At 51.7% G+C, this 23,069-nt stretch overlaps 1 protein-coding gene across 2 annotated transcripts; it reads right to left on the reverse strand.

Moving 5' to 3' along the window:
* Nucleotides 1–6,218: 6,218 nt before the first annotated feature.
* On the reverse strand, nucleotides 6,219–21,201 carry SELENOI (selenoprotein I). 2 transcript variants are annotated; one of them, XM_041405193.1, is made up of 9 exons: nucleotides 21,136–21,201; nucleotides 20,740–20,848; nucleotides 18,407–18,481; nucleotides 16,840–17,102; nucleotides 14,831–14,939; nucleotides 13,361–13,409; nucleotides 12,787–12,967; nucleotides 11,839–12,021; nucleotides 6,219–9,823 (listed from the first exon to the last, which is right to left on the reverse strand). In XM_041405193.1, the coding sequence occupies exons 1-9, from the start codon at nucleotides 21,163–21,165 to the stop codon at nucleotides 9,707–9,709; spliced, it is 1,116 nt and encodes a 371-aa protein (XP_041261127.1). In that variant the 5' UTR covers nucleotides 21,166–21,201; the 3' UTR covers nucleotides 6,219–9,706. The 2 variants fall into 2 exon arrangements, with proteins under 2 accessions (XP_041261127.1, XP_041261126.1); XM_041405192.1 differs by having other exon boundaries at nucleotides 9,758–9,823; nucleotides 21,136–21,200.
* Between the last annotated feature and the right edge of the window lie 1,868 nt (nucleotides 21,202–23,069).

Consider the following 23,069-nt stretch of genomic DNA (forward strand, 5'->3'; position numbering starts at 1 on the left):
TTGAATATTGGCCTAGTCAAGCTACTCATTTATAACAGCAAGGAGGTGTCCTGCTCAGAGAAAGGCCTGTGGGACCTGAGGCCAGCTCCACGCTGGCTGCACGCTGGGCTCCTTGGCTTTTGGGAATCATCCTTCCCTCTCTCGTTGCAGCCTCCTGCATCAGCTGAGGCCGTTCTCCCAGCAGGAGCTGCTGTGCCTGCAGGCTCAGGAAAGCAGTGACACGACTGCCCCGGGGCTCAGGCAGTGCCTTCACTCCCTGTGTCTCTGTCCAGGGCAGCCGCTCCTGCTCAGGTGCCTGGGATATGATTTTAGAATATTGCTTGTAGTAGGAGCTTTGAAACTATAGCTTTGGAATATATAAAAAGGAAACATGCTTATCTTGATGCCTTAACAAAACAGTGAAATGCAGCTTGAGAAAGGAAGATGAACATCAACTCAAGGGTTGATAATTTCAACCAAGGGAAGCTGGACACCACTGTTATGAGATTTACAGTCCTTGCAATTAAAAGGTGGACCCACATCTGGAATCTGGACCTCACCAGCTGGGAGACTTATTTCTTCTTTTGGAAGCTGGACCCCACCATCTGGGATACTCCTTTCTGGGATACATCCTGAGAAAAACTAAATCACAATTGTGTGTAGAACTGTGATGCAAAAATTGGGAATAGAAACTGCTGATGAGTCAAAATTGGAAATAGAAATTGCTAAGAAAGCTTATGAGTAACCCTATAAATGCCTGTAAGCCCCAACTATCGGCGTGCAGTTGGAGGGAAAATTTCCACCCAGCACTGTATTGCTCACACTTGATATAGATATAGATATAGATATAGATATAGATATAGATATAGATATAGATATAGATATATCAGCTGTTTCTAAGTTTTAGTTAACAACACAAATAAAAACTGTATCTTTACAGCAAAGCTATTTTAACATCCCACATATAGAATCCATTTTAATATTTGCAAAAAGCCAATATTTTAATACATATCTATAATATGCAGCAGCCCTCGGGGCAGTGCTCTGGAGAAGGTGGCACCAGCTGGCTCTGCCCCAGGAGCTGTGGGGGCTTTGGCTGTGCAGGGGCTGGCAAAGGGAGGGCCGAGCTCTCCTGGAGAGCTGCTGAAGGGCTGCTTCAGCCTCATCATCCCCTGCAGGCTCTGTGTGAGAAATGCATATGATACGATTGGCTCGTGGCAAATGTTAAAATAAATACTATAGGTGTTGTGTTGGAAAGCTATGCTGTGTTAATCTCTTTTAACTAGTGTGGTAAATCTAGTTTTTAGGCTATAGCCTAGTATAAAATAGAAACTATGTGATGGAAGATACTTTTCTAACTAGCTCAAGGAATGGATAAGAGAATCAAGAAATTCTTCACACAGAGGTATCAGCAACAAGACACCAAAAATCCCAAGAGAAGAATTAGTGCCTCCTTATTGGGAAGAACCAGATTTTGAGGGACTGAGACGATTGATTTACAAAATGAGCGGGGGGAGTTGATAATAACCAGAAAACAGCCTTTGTTTGAAAGGAATTTTTCCATCATCTATGAGATATATGAATATGTAACAGACTATTGCTCTTAAACATTAATCCTTTGTTAGTGAGGGCTTCTGCTTGGCAGAAAGAGTAAAATGCACCCAGACATCTGTAACCCTTTGCTTTTTATTGTCTTTTATTGTTCTACTCTGATTGAGGATAGCGGTCACGCGGCATTTGGCTCCTGCAGGGACTTTTTTGCTACAGTTTAGCTTTCCACCCTGAATCCGCCAACTTCCACTTCTCCAACCCGCTGCTCCAGGGATCCTCCCACAGTTTAGCCCCTTTGCCCCATCTTAGGTGTGAAAAATACATATTTTAAGACTGGCTGTTTGCAGAGTAAAGAATTTATTAATATTTAAATATATTAAAATGAATACTGTATGTGTTATAGTTGGAAAGTTATACTATATTTACCTCTTTTAAGTAGTGCTGTATTAATCTCTTTTAGGTAGTAAATACAGTTTTTAAGCTATAGCGTAACATTAAAATAGAAACTATTTGATATAAGATACTTTTTGCAACTACCTCAGAAATTACAAAAGATAATGAAGAAACTCTTCACATTATCCTATCTAGATAAAAAATTCTCATCCTATCGAGATAAAAATAACAACAATAGACACCAAAATCCCAAGGGAAGAATTATTACCTTCTTATCGAGAAAACTCAAACTTCAAAAAACCAAAAAAGTGAATTTACAAGCTAGGGCGGGGGGAGCTAAAATGAAACAAAACCACCTTGATTGAAAAGAAAGTTTAATTCATGTATAATATATGCAAATATGCAATAAACTGTTACTTTTAAAGAGTAATTCTTTATTAGCAAAGTGTGCCTTTTAACAAAATACCAAACACCCAGATACCTGTAATTCTTTACTTTTTATTGTCTCTTACTGTCTTTTATTATCCTAAATTTTATTGTCTGAATTTTTATTGTCTGAATTTTTATTGTCCTAATTTTTATTACTGTTTTCATTACCGTTAAACTTTTAAAATTTTAACACATTAGGAAAGCCAGGCCACACCACATGCCACCATCTCCCACGTTTCCCCCTTGCCCGAGGTCCCGCCACCACCTCCGGAGGTTTCCGAGCCCGCTCCAAGCGCCCCCTGGAGCCGCGGAGGAGTCACTGCAGCCTTGACGTGAGCCAACAGCGCTCCCTGCTGGTCGTGGGTGTAACTACACCAAGGGGAAATTGCTGGATGGGTGACAAAAGGCTGGGTTTGGTTGTTGTTTTCCTGTTCCTGTTGTTGCTGTTGTTTATTATCAACTCCTTACAGAAGAGATGTGACTACGTTTGGGCTGAAAACAATTACTCAGATGAATATCAGCCTCAAACGCCTTCAGATTTTAAAGGAGTAAACAGCCATAGCTCAAAGTAGGAGGAAAAACATAACATTCTAATCCAGTGGAAAGTTGCCAAAAACAATGGAAAGTTGTTTATTTTGTTTTTCTAACCTATCACCTTTCCTTAATTCTGCTGCACTGTGGATACTTTTATCCAATGGGCTGCTATTACACACCCCCAGTTATACTTCTATTTATAACAGCTAAACTCTTAGCTTACTTTATACAATTACATTGCTACACTATAAAACCCTTCACCATCTTACCCAACACAGTTTCTCACTTAATTACAGCACATTCTTACAACTATAGAAACCTAAGTTTATAATTTTTCTGTTTAATGTCTGTGTCCTTTTATTTTTACATCAAGCCAAGCTTCTTCCAAGGCTGCAAAGGTGGGAGCATTCCCGACAGGGTGGGAGCTGTCCTGGGAAAGTTGGAGCATTCCCGACAGGGTGGGAGCAGCCCCAGCAAGGTGATAGCAACCCGGGGAAAGTGGGAGCACCTCCAGGAAGGTGGGAGCAGCCCCGGGAAGGTGGGAGCACCCCCGGGAAGGTGGGAGCAGCCTCAGGAAGGTGGGAGCATTCCCGGGAAGGTGGGAGCAGCCTCAGGAAGGTGGGAGCAGCCCCGGGAAGGTGGGAGCAGTCCCGGGAAGGTGGGAGCAGCCTCGGGAAGGTGGGAGTAGCCTCAGGAAGGTGGGAGCAGCCTCAGGAAGGTGGGAGCAGCCTCAGGAAGGTTAGAACATTCCCGGGAAGGTGGGAGCAGCCCCGGGAAGGTGGGAGCAGCCCCGGGAAGGTGGGAGCAGCCCCGGGAAGGTGGGAGCAGCCCGCGCCGCCGGCAGCCGGTGCGCTGCCGAAACCTATTGTCAGTGTCAATCCCTTAATTCCATTACACCTACCGCAGCAATCCGCTTAGGGGAAGCTATGGAGAGGCTGAGGAAGGAGGAGGCATCGCTTAAATACACCTTGGTTTATCCCTGGGGGGAAGTGCATGGCTTAGGGTACGGGAGAGGCTGCAGGGCTCTTGGGCTCTGCTCAGGGCTGGATGAGTCGTTAAATTAGAAATACACTTAGCAAAGATCATGTAGTGTGATTAGAACTTGACAAGAAAATCAGTCGATACCAGGTGGGGATAAATAAAGTTGGGAATGACAGGTGATATATGAAGTATTCCAAGAGTGCAGGGGCATAAATACCACTGGCTTCTAGGAATGAGAGGAGGTTTGGAGTGTGAGCAGCAGGTCAAGGAGCCCTGCCAGCTTGACAGGGGTGAAGAGTTTACCACGAGGAAGACATCCTACCTCCTCCCCAGAAGCCCACCGACCCAATTAAAGAGGACAACTGCCCAGCCATAATGGATATTCAGCTGATTGTAATACAACCCAATTAAAGAGGACAACTGCCCAGCCATAATGGATATTCAGCTGATTATAATACGAGGAATAATGATTATGTATTATGCATCCTTAGAAACCTCTTGGATATGTAAAACCTTTTTTGTATGAATAGAGAGCAGGAGTCTGCAACTCCTCACACATGGCTTTGGAAAGGATTCCACATGTGTCCAGTGCTGTAATAAATACAGTTTATTGCTTCTTTTATTACTAATAATACTATTAATAAATAAATAATAATAATAGAATTTATCACTATTTATTACTGTTTATTTATTACTTCTTTTCAGCTTTAATTAGTTGAAGAGTCGTCTGTCCGTGCTTCAGTGGCCACCAGCCTGCAGCCCCCTCCACTGCTCTGGGACAGCTTCACCCACACCCTGTCACTGCTGTCACCTGTGTCACTCGTGCTGCTCCCCAGCCCAGCTGCTCCCCCACATCCTGCAGATGTGCTCCAGGGGCTGGAGCCCCTCTGGAGCCAGGCTGGGAGAGCTGGGGGGGCTCACCTGGAGAGGAGAAGGATCCAGGGAGAGCTCAGAGCCCCTGGCAGGGCCTGGAGGGGCTCCAGGAGAGCTGCAGAGGGACTGGGGACAAGGATGGAGGGACAGGAGCCAGGGAATGGCTCCCACTGCCAGAGGGCAGGGCTGGATGGGAGATTGGGAATTGGGAATTGTTCCCTGGCAGGGTGGGCAGGCCCTGGCACAGCTGGGGCTGCCCCTGCATCCCTGGCAGTGCCCAAGACCAGGCTGGACAGGGCTTGGAGCAGCCTGGGACAGTGGAAGGTGTCCCCACCCATGTAATGAAACGCTCTTGAGCATCCCTCCCAAGGCCAGGCTGGACAGGGCTTGGAGCAGCCTGGGACAGTGGCAGTGTCCCCACCCATGGAATGAGATGCTCTTGAGCATCCCTTCCCACCCAAATCACACTGCTGAATCCATCTCTGCCCACTGCCCTCCAGCCCATTCCCTGCTCCACCTTTTCCTCTTCACCACGTTCAGCAGAAAGAAAAGACAAAACACCAGTAAAAGGTGTGGAAAATTTTATTCTTTACTGAACTTTATTCGTTTTCTGTTTGGCTTAAACACAATAAATATTTCAGCAGTAGCATTGAACAGACTGGAATTCACACCCACTGCAGTACCTGAACCCCCAGACTCTGGACTCTGGGAAAGCCATTGGGGCCCCTGGGATCACAGTACCTCACTGTGGGCCACTGCCAGCACCAGTGTCCCCTTCAGCCCCAGGGACAGGAGCAGGGCCGTGTCCCTGCTGCCAGGGAGGGATGGGGACAGATTTTGAGGTCTCCAACCAGCTCTGACCAAACGGGCTCTGCAGGTGCTGTGGGCTGAGGAAATTGGCACCTTGGAGGGCGAGCAGGGAGTTCCCCCAAGATCTTCTGCTCCTGGGGCAGGGATGGCCCAGCCACTTCCTTGGAGACCAGCCTGGGGCTTCTCCAGCCAGGTCTGACCACACCTGGATGGGCCAGAGGATCTTTTCCACCAACAAGGAGGTGGTCCCACTCCCATTCCCACTGTCACCATGGAATCACTGGGGTTGGAAAAGCCCTCTGAGCCCACCCAGTCCAGCCATTCCCAGCACAGCCAAGGCCAAAGTGCTGCACTGCCAGCACCAGTGTCCCCTTCAGCCCCAGGGACAGGAGCAGGGCCGTGTCCCTGCTGCCAGGGAGGGATGGGGACAGATTTTGAGGTCTCCAACCAGCTCTGACCAAACGGGCTCTGCAGGTGCTGTGGGCTGAGGAAATTGGCACCTTGGAGGGCGAGCAGGGAGTTCCCCCAAGATCTTCTGCTCCTGGGGCAGGGATGGCCCAGCCACTTCCTTGGAGACCAGCCTGGGGCTTCTCCAGCCAGGTCTGACCACACCTGGATGGGCCAGAGGATCTTTTCCACCAACAAGGAGGTGGTCCCATTCCCACTGTCACCGTGGAATCACTGGGGTTGGAAAAGCCCTCTGAGCCCACCCAGTCCAGCCATTCCCAGCACAGCCAAGGCCAAAGTGCTGTTCCATGTCCCCAGGTGCCACATCCTCATGGCTTTTAAATCCCTCCAAGGATGGGGACTCCACTCCTGCCCTGCGCACTGTGCCAGGGGTGGATAGCCCTTCCCATGAAGGAATTGTTCCCAATATCCAACCAGAGCCTCCCCTGGCCCAGCTTGAGGCCATTTCCCCTTGTCCTGTCCTTGTCCCACCAAGAGCAGCCTCTGTGTCACCTCAGCCACTGCTCTGACACAGCTCAGAGGTAGAGGTGGGCAAAACCAGGAGGAGCCAAGGCAGGTTTCCCAAAAGCATCCCTTCCCTAGGGATTTTCCAGCTCTGTCAGAAGCAGGCATGGATGCTCTCAGGGAAGAGTTTAGGGCCCTCACTGGAGCCCAGATCAAACCTGCCCTGACTCCCAGCTGCAGATCCTTGACAGGCCAGGAGGTGACACCAGGCCAGCTCTGTTTAAGGAGCTTAAAGATGTTCCCAGAGCCTCTGGAGCTCCCACTTCCAGCACGCTGCTCCTGGCTCTGGCAAAGCCTTGGGGCAGGGGGGTACGAGGAGAGGCAGCTGCCAAACCCCACCATGACCAACCAGAGGCTCCAGGAGAGCTGGACACAGCCTGGAGGGACAGGACACAGGGAATGGCTTCCCACTGCCAGAGGGCAGGGCTGGATGGGAGATTGGGAATGAGGAATTGTTCCCTGGCAGGGTGGGCAGACCCTGGCACAGGGTGCCCAGAGCAGCTGGGGCTGCCCCTGGATCCCTTGGAAGGGTCCCAGGCTTGGAGCAACCTGTCCATGGAAGAAGAGACAACACAGATCAGCTGTGGGGCACCAGGTTGGAGGAGCTGAGGAGCCAGGACCTGCCCTCTCCATGCCCAGGAGCACATCCCACGGGAAGGACAGAGCCCAGCCAGTGACCACCAGCACAGGACATCCCCCTCAGGGGCTGTTACCCAGGGATAACAGGGATAACATCCCCCTGTTACCCAGGAACACTTGAATTCTTAACACCTAAACCCACGGTGGCCAATAGAAAGGTTGGTTCTCAGCTGCCACACTGGATTTGGTCTCTTTGTTTCTATTCCCCTCTCAGAATCCAGCAGCAGAAATCACTGGATTTCTAAGAGCCAAAGGAGAAGCCCCCTCCCCACCAGGTACAAGCCAGCCCAAACCCCAGTGCTGATTTAAGGAGATTTTTTTCTACTTTCAAGGTGCAGTAAATTAAGGCACCAAAGAGCCAGAACTCCCCCAAGATAAAGCCTGTGCAGAGGAAGCAGTTCCAGTTTTGGAGTGGGATGTTCTTCCTACACACCAAGATTAAGCTCAGACAACTCCTCCCAGCCTCAGCAGCATCCCAGTCCTCAGGAGCCAGTGATGCTCACGGGAAGAGACAGGACAAGGCAAGTTCCAGGTTTGGGAGCCCAGAGTTCAGTTGGAAGCCTGAGGGAACAGCTCAGTTCTTCCCTGCTTGGGCAAACACAAAACTAAGACAGAAAATCATCCAACATACACATTTCTCAGCGTTGCCAGCCCAGCTCTGCTATCTGAACAAGTTCCACAGGAAGCTGTGTCCCAGCTGAAGATTCCCTCTCATTCCTGTGCGAGCAGGACTTAAATTTATTTTATCTCCATAATTCTATTTCATTAAATAGCAGGAGTCAAAAACTCAGGTGCAGCCCTGAGTCACTTGTCATTTGTCCATCGAGGGTTGTTTGTTTCTTGTTTTTTGGGTTTTTTTTTTGCTGTACAACATCAGTAAAATGGATTGGAGGAAGCTACTTTATTAAATAAACTCCAAAACCCATCGGCCCCCTCTCCCAGCCCCGCCGCAGCCGTAGGGACACGTGAGATCCAGAGCTTCCCACGAGGGATGGCAGCCCTGGGAAGGGCCCAGTTTGCTCCTCACAGGCTGTACCGTGACCAGAGGCTGACCAAGAGTGACCAAGACTGACCAAGAGCTGACCAGGGGCTGCCCAAGCAACCCGTGAACTCATGAGCTCAACCTCCGGGCTTCCAGTCTTGGCATGACAGTGATTCCAATTTCCAAAAGAAAATAGCAGTTACACGTTGAAGGCTTCCCAGAGCAGGACGAGGCTTCCCCTGCAGAAGGAAATTGCTCTGACCAAGCATGGTCAGATGCCCCACGTTGCACAACAATCAGTGCCTGAAGGAATTTGTTCCCATGGTAAGTTCCACCTGCGCGATCGGCCGTGCTTGTTCTCTTCCGGATGCAGCCTTTCCAGAGCCTGGGTTTAAGCTACACTCTTCATTCAAGCACAGGTCTTCATTGAATCAAGCCAACAGGAAAAGAAAATCAGCATTCGGTCTTCACCACCCCACTCGAAGTCAATTAAAAACAAAACAAAAAAAAAACAAATTAAAAAATAAAATCAACGCAAACACATCTTTGACAAGTGGACAGTAAACAAAGAGATGCCTGGAGACACGCGGGGACAAAGAGAGGGAGAACTGAAAGGTTCCCACCCCTGGGAGCATCCTGAAGGTGCACACATGACCAACAAGGGCCTTCAGGTGCTTTTCCCAGCGGTGGAATTGCAGTTGGGAAGGGCCAGGCTGTTCCTGGCTGTGGAAAAGGGGCTCAGGCAGCAGGAAAGGAGCCAGGGAGCCAAGCCATGACAGCAAATCCATGATGGTAGGAATGGGGAGAGCTTGGCTCTGTAGTCTAAGCCAACTTCCATGGCCCAGACGCCCAGAGCAGACTGGGAACACACATGGACACACATGAACATGTCAGGATGTGGTCCCAGGTGCCACACAACATGCAGAAGCCACATTCCCACTCCTATGGGAAATTGAGCCCTGATATTCCAAGCCCCCCATTTAGGATTGAACTACAAGCTTTGAGTGTCTTGTCTTATTTTTTTCCCTCCTAAAAAAAAATAAAATAAAAAAAAAAAAAAAGACAACAAAGGTGCTAGCAAGTGTTTGCCCAAAAGCAGGAAGGCAGGACAGAATGTGGGAGAACTGTCACCATCTGCTCCCAAAGTACCAGCCCAGCACGAGGGCTGTCCAGACAGCAGCCCTGGGGACAGCCAGGAACTCTCCCCCACCACCAGGATGTCCCCCTGCCCCTTGGAGGACTCAGCTGCGTTGGTTTTGGTGTCAGGCCGAGGTGCTTTGCTCAGGTAAAGCCTCTGCATCCCCAAGCAGCTTTCCCTGAGCAAGGGCCGGAGTCAGAGGCTTCTCTGGGAACATTCAGCTGGTCTAAGGTACAGTAACAACGACCTGAAGGGCTCCTCCTCCTCCAGCTCCACTCAAAACCCGAAGCTTGCAGGGATGGAAGAGCAGCAGGAGCCGCCCCGGGCCGGCTGCAGCGGATCCCGCGTGTCCTTGGCTCTGTCCAGAGAGGATAGTTTGATCTGTGGTGATGGCTGAAGTATTTACAGGTGTTTGCAGCAGGTATTTACAGTCCTTCTGCAGCCCTCAGGCCGATTTGCTCCTCCTCTGCTCCCAGTCAGTCCGGAGTGGGTTTCCGTAGGGAGAAGGGCCGGATGTTGAAGTGCCTGCTCAGCTGGCTCACCTGGGGACAGGCAGACACGGGACTGGGTTATCCTGGATCCTGGGGGGTCATCCTGGATCCTGGGGGGTCATCCTGGACCCTGGGGGGCTATCCTGGATCCTGGGGGGTTATCCTGGGGGATTATCCTGGATACCCTGGGGGGTTATCCTGGATGCTGGGGGGTTATCCTGGATCCTGGGGGGTTATCCTGGACCCTGGGGAGTTATCCTGGATGCTGGGGGGTTATCCTGGATCCTGGGGGGTTATCCTGGACCCTGGGGGGTTATCCTGGATCCGGGGGGTTATCCTGGATCCTGGGGGGTTATCCTGGATGCTGGGGGGTTATCCTGGACCCTGGGGGTTATCCTGGACCCTGGGGGGGTATCCTGGACCCTGGGGGGTTATCCCAGCTCCCAGGCAGGAGCAGCAGAGCAGGCAGAGCCCCAGACCTGCTCCCTGTTCCCAGCAGCCACTCTTCCCACCCCAGCCCTGCCCACAATCCATGTCCTGCCCAGCCCCATCACTGTCCCCAGGCACTGGTTACACAGGGAACAGCTTGCTCCCTTCCCAACCTTCCCAAAAAACATCTGGGAGCAGGCTCACCCTCTGTTCTTCCCTTCCACACGGGCAGGAGTTGGGAATGCTGAGCCCAGGCCTACAGGATTTTACCCTCCTCCTTCATTATTCTGTTTAAATTCATTTTATCACCTCAGATATCTATATAAAATATTCCTGAATCCATTCAAAGTGGGAGCTGGATAATTTACCTCCTGCAAAAGGAGGCTGAGCTTGACACAGTCAGGGCAGAGGCTTTAATCCTAATAATTCTTCCCGAATTCAGAGCAGTTTGGGATTATGCCCCAATCCCAAAGCCTTTAAAGGCTCTTCAGCTCCAAGTGAAGAGGAGCTGGCACAGATGGGCCCTTGGGAAGGCAGAGGGAGGGAAAGAGGGATCAGAGAGGAGCAGGAATCTCCCAGGAGGGGATGGGCAGGAGGATTACACCACCAGCTCAGCTCCATCTCCAACTGTGATTCCAAGACCAAATTTATTTAAGCTTCTTAGTAATTCAAATCCTTCTTGCCCAGAAGCCTCATTACACTAATTGGAAAGACAAGGCAACCTGGCTGTTACTCCTTGGCTGTAATTACAGCTGGGACACGACTCCATAGGCTCTGGGGTGGAACTGGGGCTCCCAGGGGAAGGGGCTTCCCAAGGAGGGTGTCCCCACTTCAGCTGGGACATGTGGCCCCTTGTCCTCCTTCCTCAGCAGCTTCCCAGTGGGACTCTGGGCTTCTCCTGTTAACCAAAACTCAGGGAGCCAGGCAGGTTCCTTCCTTTTGAGGAGGAAACCAATCCCTGGATCTGTGCACAGATGGACAGGAGGAAGGGAGGCCCTGGAGCTGCTGTGTTCCCACTTCCCCCAGCAGCAAAATCCCCACTCCAGCCTGCTTCTCCCAGCACCTTGGAGACTCAGTGGGAGACTCAGAGCCCCTGGCAGGGCCTGGGGGGGCTCCAGGAGAGCTGCAGAGGGACTGGGGACAAGGCCTGCAGGGACAGGAGCCAGGGAATGGCTCCCACTGCCAGAGGGCAGGGCTGGATGGGAGATTGGGAATTGGGAATTGTTCCCTGGCAGGGTGGGGAGGGGCTGGGATGGAATTCCCAGAGCAGCTGGGGCTGCCCCTGCATCCCTGGCAGTGCCCAAGGCCAGGTTGGACACTGGGGCTGGGAGCACCTAGGACAGTGGGAGGTGTCCCAGCCATGGCAGGGGTGGCACTGGGTGGGCTTTGAGGTTCCTCCCAACCCAAACTATTCCAGGATTTTGTGCTTGGTTTCCAACTCATCTGACACACCCCAGGGGAAGGACAGCCCCTTCCACATCCCGTGCAGTTCCTTTCAACCCCGTGCAACCTCTTCCCAAGCCCCTCACAAGGAATCCACCCCAAATCCCACAGGCTCACAGAACCATTCCCAGTGACATTCCCAGCTTCACAACGAGCACTCCCAGCCACAGCCCAGCCCAGGAGGTGTCACCTACCACGACCACTCCGTAGTGGATGTGTGCCAGGGTGAGGAAGGCTGTCAGCAGGTACAGCAGGAGCGTTTCACTGCCTGGAGCCAGCCCAGACACCACCAGGAGCAGCACGGCCGCGATGGGCAGCAGCATCCAGTTGAGGGGCTGGCACCGTGTGCTGCTCATCTGGCACACGATCAGCTGGCACTGAGGGGACAGGGACAGAGCCTGAGCCTGCTGTGGGCTCTGGGAGCAACACATGTTTGTCCCCAGAGCAGAGGGGATGGTCACTCGTGTGATTTGGTACATTGCCCACCCTGTGCTGGCACTGCTGGGGCACCTCCGGTGCTGGGGGCAGCTCTGGGCACCTCCTGCCAGGAGAGACCTGGAGGGGCTGGAGCGTGTCCAGGGAAGAGGATGGATCCCCAGGAGCAGCTGAGGGAGCTCAGCCTGGAGAAAAGGAGGCTCAGGGGGGACCTTGTGGCTCTGCACAACTCCCTGACAGGAGGGGACAGCCAGGGGGGTCGGGCTCTGCTGCCAGGGAACAGGGACAGGACAAGGGGAAATGGCCTCAGGCTGGGCCAGGGCAGGCTCAGGGTGGACACCAGGAGGAATTTCCCCATGGAAAGGGTTGTTAGACGTTGGAAAAGGCCCAGGATAGTGGTGGAGTCTTATCCCTGAAGGGATTTAAAAACCCCCTGGATGTGGCACCTGGAGCAGGGGTGACCTTGGCAGTGCTGGGGGACAGTTGGACTCGGTGGTCTCTGAGGGCTTTTCCAATCTTAACAATCCCATGACTCTACCACTATGCAGCTAAATTAAATTTTGACCAAAAAATGTAGTCCTCCCACTTAATTTTATCCCCAAAAGGAACTCCTTTCCCATCAGCTTTCACTTTGCTGCTCACAGCACACGTGAAAACTCAATTTAACCAATTCTCCAATCCCACAAGAATAAAGCAGAAGCTCTTACAGAGATGTTGGCAAAGGCTGTTCCAACCATGAAATAGAAGAGCCTGGGCTGGACCTCCAGGATGTCAGTGGGGGACAGGAAGATCCAGGTGGTGCAGAGCAGGAACAGCAACACCGGGGACACCAGGGGCAGCAGGATTTCGTACACAGAGTGGTGCTTCAAGGTGTTATTTTTATAGGCCCTGAAACACAAGCAAAGAAAGGAAAATACATGGAATGACTGAGAAATCCCTGGTGCTGCCTGCAGTAATTTCCTGAAGGGGCTCCAAGAGAGCTGCAGTGGGGACTGGAGTGATAAGACAAGGGGGAATGATTTCCCACTGCCAGAGGACAGGGATGGATGGGAGATTGGGAATGAGGAATTGTTCCTTGTGAGGGTGGGCAGGCCCTGGCACAGAGTGCCCAAAGAAGCTGGGGCTGCCCCTGGATCCCTGGCAGTGCCCAAGGCCAGGCTGGATGGAGCTTGAAGAACCCTGGGACAGTGGGAGCTGTCCCTGCCCATGGCAAGGGGTGGCACAGGATGAATTTTCCACCCCCTTCCCACCCAAACCCTGCTGGGATTCTACAAAACTCACTTGTAGAAGTTGTACAGGCTCATGGGCAGGGTCACAGTGAGGGCACAGGCTGGAAGAGAAAAGTGCCACGTTAGTGCCCCAGGGCAGAGGGGACACCCCATGCACCCCGAACAGGAGGCTCTGGCTGGGCTCTGCTTTAAATTCCCTGCACCAAAAATTGCTCCTGGTGCCCCAGGAATAGCTGAGCACATTTGGAAGTAGCTGCTCCCGAGTGTGGCCCAGGAGCTGTAATTAAAAGTTAAAGTCTGCTGTAAGTTGAAGACATTTCCATTTGAAAGGGCTGCATTAAGGAGCTCGGGTTTGTGCTTTAAACAGTGACAAAGCTTAATTATAATACAACTCTAATGAGACACAAGTGCACACTCCTCAAATGACATGGCTGGGCATAAGAGTTTTCACAAGAAAGGCAATTTGCTGTTTCTCTGGCTGTGTGCAGACATTTCCAGTGGCCACATTGCCAAAAAGTTGTCATTTAACTGGATAAATGATACAAAGCACCCAAATAACTAAAAAATCCTGACCTCAATCAGAACCACCAACACTATCCATGATATTCCAGGACAAATCCTTCCCTGTTTATCCAGCAGAAGGTGTGTGAACAGAGCTGGAAATATTCCTGCTTTAATAACCCAGCTCCTCTCCCCAGTGTGGGAACTGGGCTCAATTTCTCATATAGAAAAAGCACATTCATTATTCATGTTAAGTCACACAGCTGTCAAAGGAAAGCTGGGAACATCTACCTGATAAAAGTGCAAGTACATTTAACGCACCAATTAACTCAAAATTAAGCAATTACAAAGAACACCTGAAGGGACACAGAAAATAAACTGAGCAGAACTTGTGATTTAGGCAAATGGCATTGAACATCAGCTCAGCTCTACCCTTTGCAGTGGCTTATTTTGACTGACCACAGCCTTTATTTCAATTTTATTATCATTATAATGATGTAATGTTCAGGTGGGAGGATGGAGGGCAGGGTCCCCAAACAGCAGAGCTCCCACCCACCTCCATGGCTGCAACCTCCCTCCCACGCAGTGTTTGGGCTCTGGGATGAGAGGGAGCCCCAGAGCAAGAAAACAGAAGTGTCCTGACCCCTCCAAACCAGCCCAAGGCTGGGGAGGCTCCACTGAGAGCCAGGTCCCACCACCCCCTGCACACTGGGCTTTATCCCCTGGAAACTCTGGGTTTACCACACTGGTTTTACCCCCAGGCTCTCACTGAGGACAAACTAAGCTTGTCTGGAGTGAAGTCAGCCCAGGCAGAGCAGAGTTAAGGTCTCCAAAATAACTTTGCAGGAGACAACCCTGTTTTGAAATCCTGGGAAAGGTTTCCAGGCTGTGAGAACACCCTCAATTAGTCACTTCAACAACAGCCCGGGGCAGCAAACAGAGCAGTGTTAGCAGGTCATTAGCAGGGGGTTTGGGAAAAAGGTGAAGTTTAAAAGACAAGCTTCAACATGGAGTTTCTTACCAATAATCATTGCAGTGAATAGGTCTCTATATAAGAAATTAAACAGGAAAGGTGCATACCAGGCCTCAACTCCCACAAAGGCTGTCACTATGTAGACAATTGAAATGGTCTGAAAGAAAGCACAGGACAAGCAGGGGTGAGAAATGAGATGGGCAAGTCTGGCAGCACCTGGCTGGCAGCACCTGGGCTGGCAGCACCACACACATGCCAGGCTGCTCCAGGGAAAGGCAGCTCTAAGCTATGTTCAGTCCTACCCACCAGCAGGAAAGAGAAATATAAAAGAAATCCACAAATATCCCACGTTACCAGGTGTAGGAAGGGCGAGCTGCTGAGCAGGGATTGGATTGGGAAGTGCTGGCACTGCTGGGGCACTTCCAGTGCTGGGGGCAGCTCTGGGCCCCTCCTGCCAGGAGAGACCTGGAGGGGCTGGAGCGTGTCCAGGGAAGGGAATGGAGCTGGGAAGGGAATGGAGCCCCAGGAGAGGCTGAGGGAGCTGGGAAGGGAATGGAGCCCCAGGAGGGGCTGAGGGAGCTGGGAAGGGAATGGAGCCCCAGGAGGGGCTGAGGGAGCTGGGAAGGGGCTCAGCCTGGAGAAAAGGAGGCTCAGGGGGGACCTTGTGGCTCTGCACAACTCCCTGACAGGAGGGGACAGCCAGGGGGGGTCGGGCTCTGCTGCCAGGGAACAGGGACAGGACAAGGGGAAATGGCCTCAGGCTGGGCCAGGGCAGGCTCAGGGTGGACACCAGGAGGAATTTCCCCATGGAAAAGGTGCTCAGGCCTTGGCAGGGGCTGCCCAGGGAGGTGGTGAAGTCACATCCCTGGAGGACTGTAAAAACCACGTGGAAGTGGCACTTGGGGCATGGGCCAGTGGTGGCCTTGGAGTGCTGGACTCGATGGTCTCAGAGGGTTTTTCCAACCTCACTGATTCCATGAGGAGAATATGACCAAGACCTGCAGGAGAGATGCCCTGGCACAGCCTTGAACTCTCGAGGTGACCACAGCACAGGTTTTACACAAGTTGCAGTGACCCTGGAGGGGTCATTCAGGGACTCTTCCTTATCCATCTGCTGCTGGATTACAGGGAGAAGCTCACCAGGGCTATTTCAGCTTTAATAGTCCCCTGAAGCTGGGTGGAACACGCTGCTCTGCCCTCCACCCCTGCCTTTCTCCAGCAGGCAGCTCAAAGACCTGGGTTAAGCAACATTTTGGGAGAAAGGATCAGAGTACAGTCAGGGACCAGCTCTGGTCTCCTTGTAATAGGAGAAATGATTATTCCAATTAATGCAGCTGCATTAATTAAACTCTCCTTCCAACTCATTGCATTTCCCACCCAGCATCTGACAAACCAGAGAACAAATAAATGGACAAAAGATACTGAGTTAAAAAGAAGCTTTTTTACAATGAGGGTGCTTGCCCAGAGATCTGTGGCTCCCTCATCCCTGGAAATGACCAAGGCCAGGCTGGACAAAGCTTGGAGCACCCTGGGCTGGAGGAAGGCACTGCCAGCAATCCAGGAGAGTTGCCTCATCCCCAGGTCCCTGTTCTCTTCAGGAAGAGCTTCCTGCAGAGAATTCCTTAAGGAGGGATGGACACACCAACACCCCAAGGCAGCCATCACCATCAATCTCAACACCCTCTGCCCAGGGACCGTGGTCTGGAGGGACACCTCCCCAGGAATCTTTGCTTCAGGAACAGCAATTAACAAGCCAATTACCTCTGCTGATTTTTTGACCCAGATCCTGGAAGTGCCAAAAAGGCATCCCAAACTTCCAGGCTTTACCCACACTGGTACCACGTAGGGAACTACATAAAGCAACAATTCCAGCGGGCAAAACGTGCAGGAAGCAGGGAGAGGAGAGCCAAGGCCGTGTCCATCCTTCAAGCCTTGTTTGTCATGGAGAGTCCACGTCCATGGACTGACTCCGTGACTGACAAGGCTTCGGATCCACAGCAGAACACCCCCTCAGTGGGCAGCACTGCACCCAGCAGCTTCTCAGGGAGTGAACTCACCACCTGGCTGACGTCATATCCCCAGGGCAGGAAGAGAATCCCTGTGTTATACTTCTCCCAGTGGGAGAGGATGAAGGAAAACAAGACCACCCAGAGCAGGAGGTAGAGCACGAAGACGCTGACGCCGGTGGAGCCGCGGCCGAAGGTGGAGTACACGGTGACCACAAAGTACACACAGGCCCAGCTGTCCAGGCCGTGGTCAAAGAGCTCTCCCAGGGGGGTGCTGGAGTTGGTCCGGCGTGCCTGCTTCCCATCAACGCCATCTGGGAAGAGGGAGAGAAACGTGGATGGTGTGTTAAGTCTTTGAGGCAGGTCCTAGGAGCTCTCAGAGAAATCTATCACACCTGAGATGGCTCAGCTAGCCATGAACGGCATGAAATCAGCAGGATGGCTTGTGAGGTAGTGTTGGGAACAGAAAAAGGTGTAATAAAAGGCAAAATAACAAAGCTCTTACAAAGAAAAAAAACTGAGGGGGCAAGAGGTTCTTGTTCCTGCTAAAACACCCCACAAGAGTGATTATTTCCGTTGTTCTCTTCTTTTTCTAGTGAATTATCTAGGTGGGATCTCTTGGCCTCTGTCTAATCAGACAGCCCCAGGTCTGAGGTGAAGTCCAAAAGGTCCTTTTGGAGGTGTCTTTTGTACTAAATTGGGAGAGAAGCTTGGGGCTTTCTGCCTTTTTAAGCAGACAAAGAATAATTTAGTCACTCCATCAACAGAGGGCACATCCTTACACATGGAGCTCTCCTGGACACTCCACACAAAGCAATGGGCCAGGGAACAGCAGCTTTCCACCCTCCATCTGTGAGTGGACTTCCCACCCCTGCTCCATGGCAGGCTGAAAAATCCAACAGTCTGATGAGATTATATTTATTTCCTTGTATTTCCTTTATATTCCTTAAAGCAGCCTCTTCCTGTGCCTAAAGGAGGTCCAAGAGAGCTGGAGAGGGACTTGGGACAAGGGGTGGAGGGACAGGACACAGGGAATGGCTTCAAAGTGGAAAAGGGGAAATTTGGGTGGGATATTGGGCAGGAATTCTCGGTTGTGAGGGTGGGCAGGCCCTGGCACAGGTTGGCCAGAGAAACTGTGACTGCCTCTGGATCCCTGGAAGTGTCCAAGACCAGCCTGGATGGGAGTTGGAGCACCCTGGTGTTGGATTAGGCATGTTTACATAGGCGTGTTTTGTTTGTTTACAAACAAATGCATACTATGTGAACCTTCTATTCTTTAAGAATTCTCTCAAAAATTCACTTCCCACATTTGGGATAGCAGAAAGCATCCTTGCCCATAGCAGGGGTAGAACCAGAGGATTTTGCAGGTCCTTTCCAACCCAAACCTTTCTGGGATTCTCTGATTATTTAGAGCAGGCCCAAGACAGATTTTCACAGTTCATCTCAAAGTCACTTCTCCTTTCCCATCAGATGATCTGGGACAACTTCCTTGTCTCCACATTGCAAAGCAGCTCCCAGGAACTGCTCCTGGCAAGAGCACAGAATCTTACACTTCCTGTGGGTCCAGGGAGAGGACAACACAACCACAGCACGAGTGGGTGACCCTGAAAACTCTTACCTAACGTGTAGGCCATGAAGTTGAGGAGCCCCACCACGATCCACACGCCGTTTGGAACGTGCTGGTGATCAGGAGCTGCAGGGATCAGACAGAGCAGAGTCAGGACAGTTCAGGATGTGCTTCCAGAGGATTTATTTTGGCCCAAAAAGCTCAGCCACGAGGACTCAAACAGTGAATCTGGGATGGGAGCCTTGCAGGATGCGACGGCAGAGCTGCCCCATAACAGCTCACGAAACCAGGTTGGTGAGGACTTTGCCTTTCAGGATATATTTGCCCTTTTCTCCCTGCCCTCCAAAATGATGGGATCTGAGAACAGGGGCCAGTTCTGTAGTGCCACTGCAGGCTGTGTGGAAGTGTGTGCAGAGGACACTCAGTCACTCGCTCACAGAGCATCGAGTGGAGCCTCTTTGATGTGGCAACTCCCTGCCCCCGCAGGAACACGCCAGGATTCCCCGCCCAGTCTCCAGTCCCATCCTGCCAATGGAATCCGAGCTCTTCCCTAACAGCACCTCCACCTCCTCCAGCAAGGCTCAGGCAACGAGCCAGCAGAGCTGGCTGCACCTCACAACATACCCACACTTGTGCATCAAGGCTTTGTGGATTTTCTAGGATCACACCTTCAGTTTCTCTTCTGATGGACAATGTTTTATTTTGTATCGTGAGAAAAATGGAATGAATGTGAACGTGATCCAGATTCACGCTACAATCCAAAATAAAAACTAATTTGGGACTTTCAGCATGCTGGTTAATACCCACACTGTGTTGGTTGTGGTAGAAGCAGAGTATAACAGTCCATTCTTCTTGTCCAGCACATTTCTCCCCTGTTAATATTTACTTCCTAATGGAAATCATGATAGGCTGCAATCAGGGAGGCCAAAGGGGCACTGGAGAAGGGCAGGAAGAGGCATGGATCCTTGGCAGCAGGAGGGCACAGGGAGGTCTCCTGGGGGCACAGTGATCCCGTGAAATGCCACCTCCTGTTTCCTCAGGGCAGCAGGATGGTGCCCTTCCAGCAGCAAAGGGAGGGAGGGCATCACATCTGCAAAGCCATCCATGGAGGAGGGAAGGCACAAAATTCTGGAGCAGCACCAGGAGAAGTTCTCTCTCCAAGCAGGACATGTAAAATATTTATGTGAAAGGGTCCCAAGCCATGAGCTTCTCCATCCTTCCAAAGCCAATTTTTGAGAGGCTGGGAGAGTTTGGGATGTCCTGCCTGGAGAACAGAAGGCTCCAGGGATCTCTTAGAGGCCTTTCCAGGGCCTGAAGAGCCTCCAGGAGAGCTGGAGAGGGTGGGACAAGGGCCTGGAGGGACAGGACAAGGGGGAATAAATTCCCACTGCCAGAGGGCAGGGATAGATGAGACACTGGGGCTTGGAGCACCCTGGGATAGTGGGAGGTGTCCCTGCTCCTGGCAGGAGGTGGGACTGGATGGGCTTTAAGGTCCCTTCAACCCAAACCATGCTGGGATTCCATGATTTTGGATGTCTGATGTCCTGGGGGTTTTCACCTTGAGCTACTGACAGCTTTTGTTCTCATGGCTCATGGACCTTAACATGAGACAGCCCAAACCCTGGCCAACAGCCACAGGTGCCACCCAAGCCTTCCACAGCTTTGACTTGTCTACCAGTAAAGGAAATCCCAATAAAGCAGGATTTTTGCCACCTGACTGTGTTTTGATGATGGGTCCAGTTTAGAACTACAGAAACTGTCTTGAGCAACCTAAACCAGATCTGGCAGGGTCTAAGGGAGAGAAAAAAACGGAGGAGAAGCTCCTGAGAATTATGACACTGCATTAATCCTTTCCCTGGGATTCCTCCATGTGCAAAGGAACACGACTGAACCATTGGATTCACAGACAGATGAACATGGTGGGGGCTGTTAGAAAGTTGAAAGCTGTGAATGGTGAAGCTCAGAAAGAGGATTTGGCCTTGTTAGTCTGATGTGCTGGTGGTTTTGCCAAGAGGGCAACGAGCTGGGATGTGAAAAACAAGGCTCTACCTGCTGATTTCAGGGAAGCAGCACTTCCTAACATTTTCCTGTTAGATTTTCAAACAAGGGCGCTGGGTTGTTTGCTCTGCAGGCAGAGGCAATTCCAACCCAAGATTCCAGCTGTCTCCTCCTCCCTGTCCTGCCCACTGCCAGCCAGGAGCACCTTTCCCTGGCAGCCAGAGGGAAGGTGTCACATCCAGACAAATCCTTGTCACAAAACCCAGCAAGTTCAATCCCCTCCTCTGTCCCAGTCACTTTGGGAAGGCCCAGACCCAGAGGCCTCACCAATTCCCAGCAGAGGAAGGTGACAGATTTCCCACCTGACCAGGAACATGCAGCCTTACCAGAAGCATAAAAGTCAGGGTCGAAGTATGCCATGAGGAAGAAGTTGAAGACAAGCAGCAGGAAGCCAGAAAACGTTATCAAATTTGGGGCCAGCCAGGTAGGGAAGATCTATGGGAAAGCAGCAAAAGAATAGATGAACTCATTAAAACATGGACTGAGGAGCAGGCACTGCTCCAGCCATGGTTGCACTGTCTGGGTGTTAGACAACACTTCCAGGAGCAGCTGGAGCATCCCGGGGCAGCAGGAAGCGTGGGGCTGGGATGCAGGCATTCAGGATTTGGGGCAGGCTGCAGGCAGCCCCTCACTCATTAATAGCACCACAAACGAAGCAGCTGATGGTGTTACAGAGCTGACCTGGGCTGTGCTGTCCTGCTCAGGGTGGGACAGGGACTCACCTTCACGATGGCGTTCCAGAAGGGATGCATGACGTACAGGGACAGGGGGTTGCTGTCCACGGCGCTGTACTGGGAAAGGGAAACAAAAACCAACAGTTAGGGCTGCAGAACCTCCCAGCAGCCTGCAGAAACAGCCAGACATCTGTTCTGAGCCACATCCTGTGTGGCACCCCCACAGGACTCCTGATGTATCCCCCACTTCAACAGCTTCCAACTGTTCTGCCCCACCTGGATGAGGAGGAATGCTGTGAGTCTACCCCCCAGCAGTGCCATCTGTCACCTCTGGAAATGCCAGCTCCAGCTCTCCGAGTGGACACAGGCAGTGAGAAAAATGTTGATCCTTTCAACAGCTTCCAACTGCTCTGCCCCACCTGGATGAGGAGGAATGTTGTGGGTCCTATCCCCTGCTCTGCTGTGATCCCTTTGTTCCTTTGCTGGTCCCAGTCTCCATCCTCACTTCCAGCAGTGGGACTGGGAGCCCCTTGAGCAGGATGGGTCTCAGAGGGCCCCTCTCCACTGAGGAGCTGAGATTTCACCAGAGGCAGCTTTGGGAATGGGGAGGGAGAGCTCTTACCCCTCACCCATCACTTTCAAAACATTTGAGGTGCTCAGGGTGTGTTTGTGGTGGGGGAAATAAAAACAGAAACAAAAATCAAAGATCTAGACAAGGCATGAAACAACTTCCAGATAGAAAGTTAAAATTTGACATCATTTGGCTCTCGAGAGCAGCATGAGCCATTATCTGCTCTCACAGCCCCTTCCAAACACAGATTACCCTGGCTAAAGTCCTCTTCTCCCAGGAACACTTTGATAAGAATCCAAGACCAATTCCACAGACTACCAAACTCCTGGGCTCACATGCTCGGTGCTGGGCTGGGCAGAACCTGCTGCTCACCCACCTGCTTGGGACAGCACCCCCAACTCCAGCACAGCCACCTGCCCGAGTCCAATCCCAACCACAGAATCCCAAGTAGTTTGTGTGGGAAAGGACCTTCCAGAAACTCCAGTGCCTCTCCCTGCCATGGCAGGGACACCTTCCATTTTCCCAGGGTGCTCCAAGCCCCATCCAGCCTGGCCTTGGGCACTGCCAGGGATCCAGGGGCAGCCCCAGCTGCTCTGGGCACCCTGTGCCAGGGCCTTGCCCCCTCACAGCCAAGAATTCCTTCCCAATATCCCACCCAAACCACCTTTTCCTCTTTGAAGCCATTCCCTGGCTCCTGTCCCTCCATCCTTGTCCCCAGTCCCTCTGCAGCTCTCCTGGAGCCCCTTCAGGCCCTGCCAGGGGCTCTGAGCTCTCCCTGGATCCTTCTCCTCTCCAGGTGAGCACTCCCAGCCTGGCTTCAGAGCAGAGGGAGCCCAGCCCTTGGAGCAGCTCCGTGGCCTCCTCTGGATTCATTCCAACAGGTACCACATTTGGTTTGGTTGGTAAAAGGAAACCCCTCAGCAAAGAGCAGCTCCAGGTGTGTCCCCCAGCCCATGGCCTTGAACCAGCCCCTGTCACTGCACCCATGGATTGCTCCAACCTGTTCCTCTCCTTGTCTGCATTCCCCACTTTTCCCTGGAAGCAGAGAAGTGGTGGGAAAGGGCAAAGCAACACCCTCCAAGACAGGCACCGGGACCAAGAAGGGATAAAGGACCAAGATGGGTCTCGCTGGGGTCCCATCTTACAGCATTTGCTCCCATCTGGGTGAATCCCATCCTTGTCAAGGATTTCTGTAGCCCCTCCCTGTGCAGGGTCAGTCCATCTCCCTGGATTTAGCCCCAGAGGTTGTGTCCCCACAGGAGCAGCAGAGCAAGAAGCAACAAACCCCAAAGCCGTATGGAAGCAACTCTAAGCCGCAAGGAATTTCCATCTCAGCTTAATGCAATTTTTTGGGGCAGAATTCCAAATGCTTTACAAGATAATAGGATTTGAAGCACCAGTTAGGGCAGGA

This window comes from Onychostruthus taczanowskii, unplaced genomic scaffold, assembly GCF_017590055.1.
Source record: "Onychostruthus taczanowskii isolate IOZ18803 unplaced genomic scaffold, ASM1759005v1 scaffold225, whole genome shotgun sequence".
In the NCBI taxonomy this organism is placed as follows: domain Eukaryota; kingdom Metazoa; phylum Chordata; class Aves; order Passeriformes; family Passeridae; genus Onychostruthus; species Onychostruthus taczanowskii.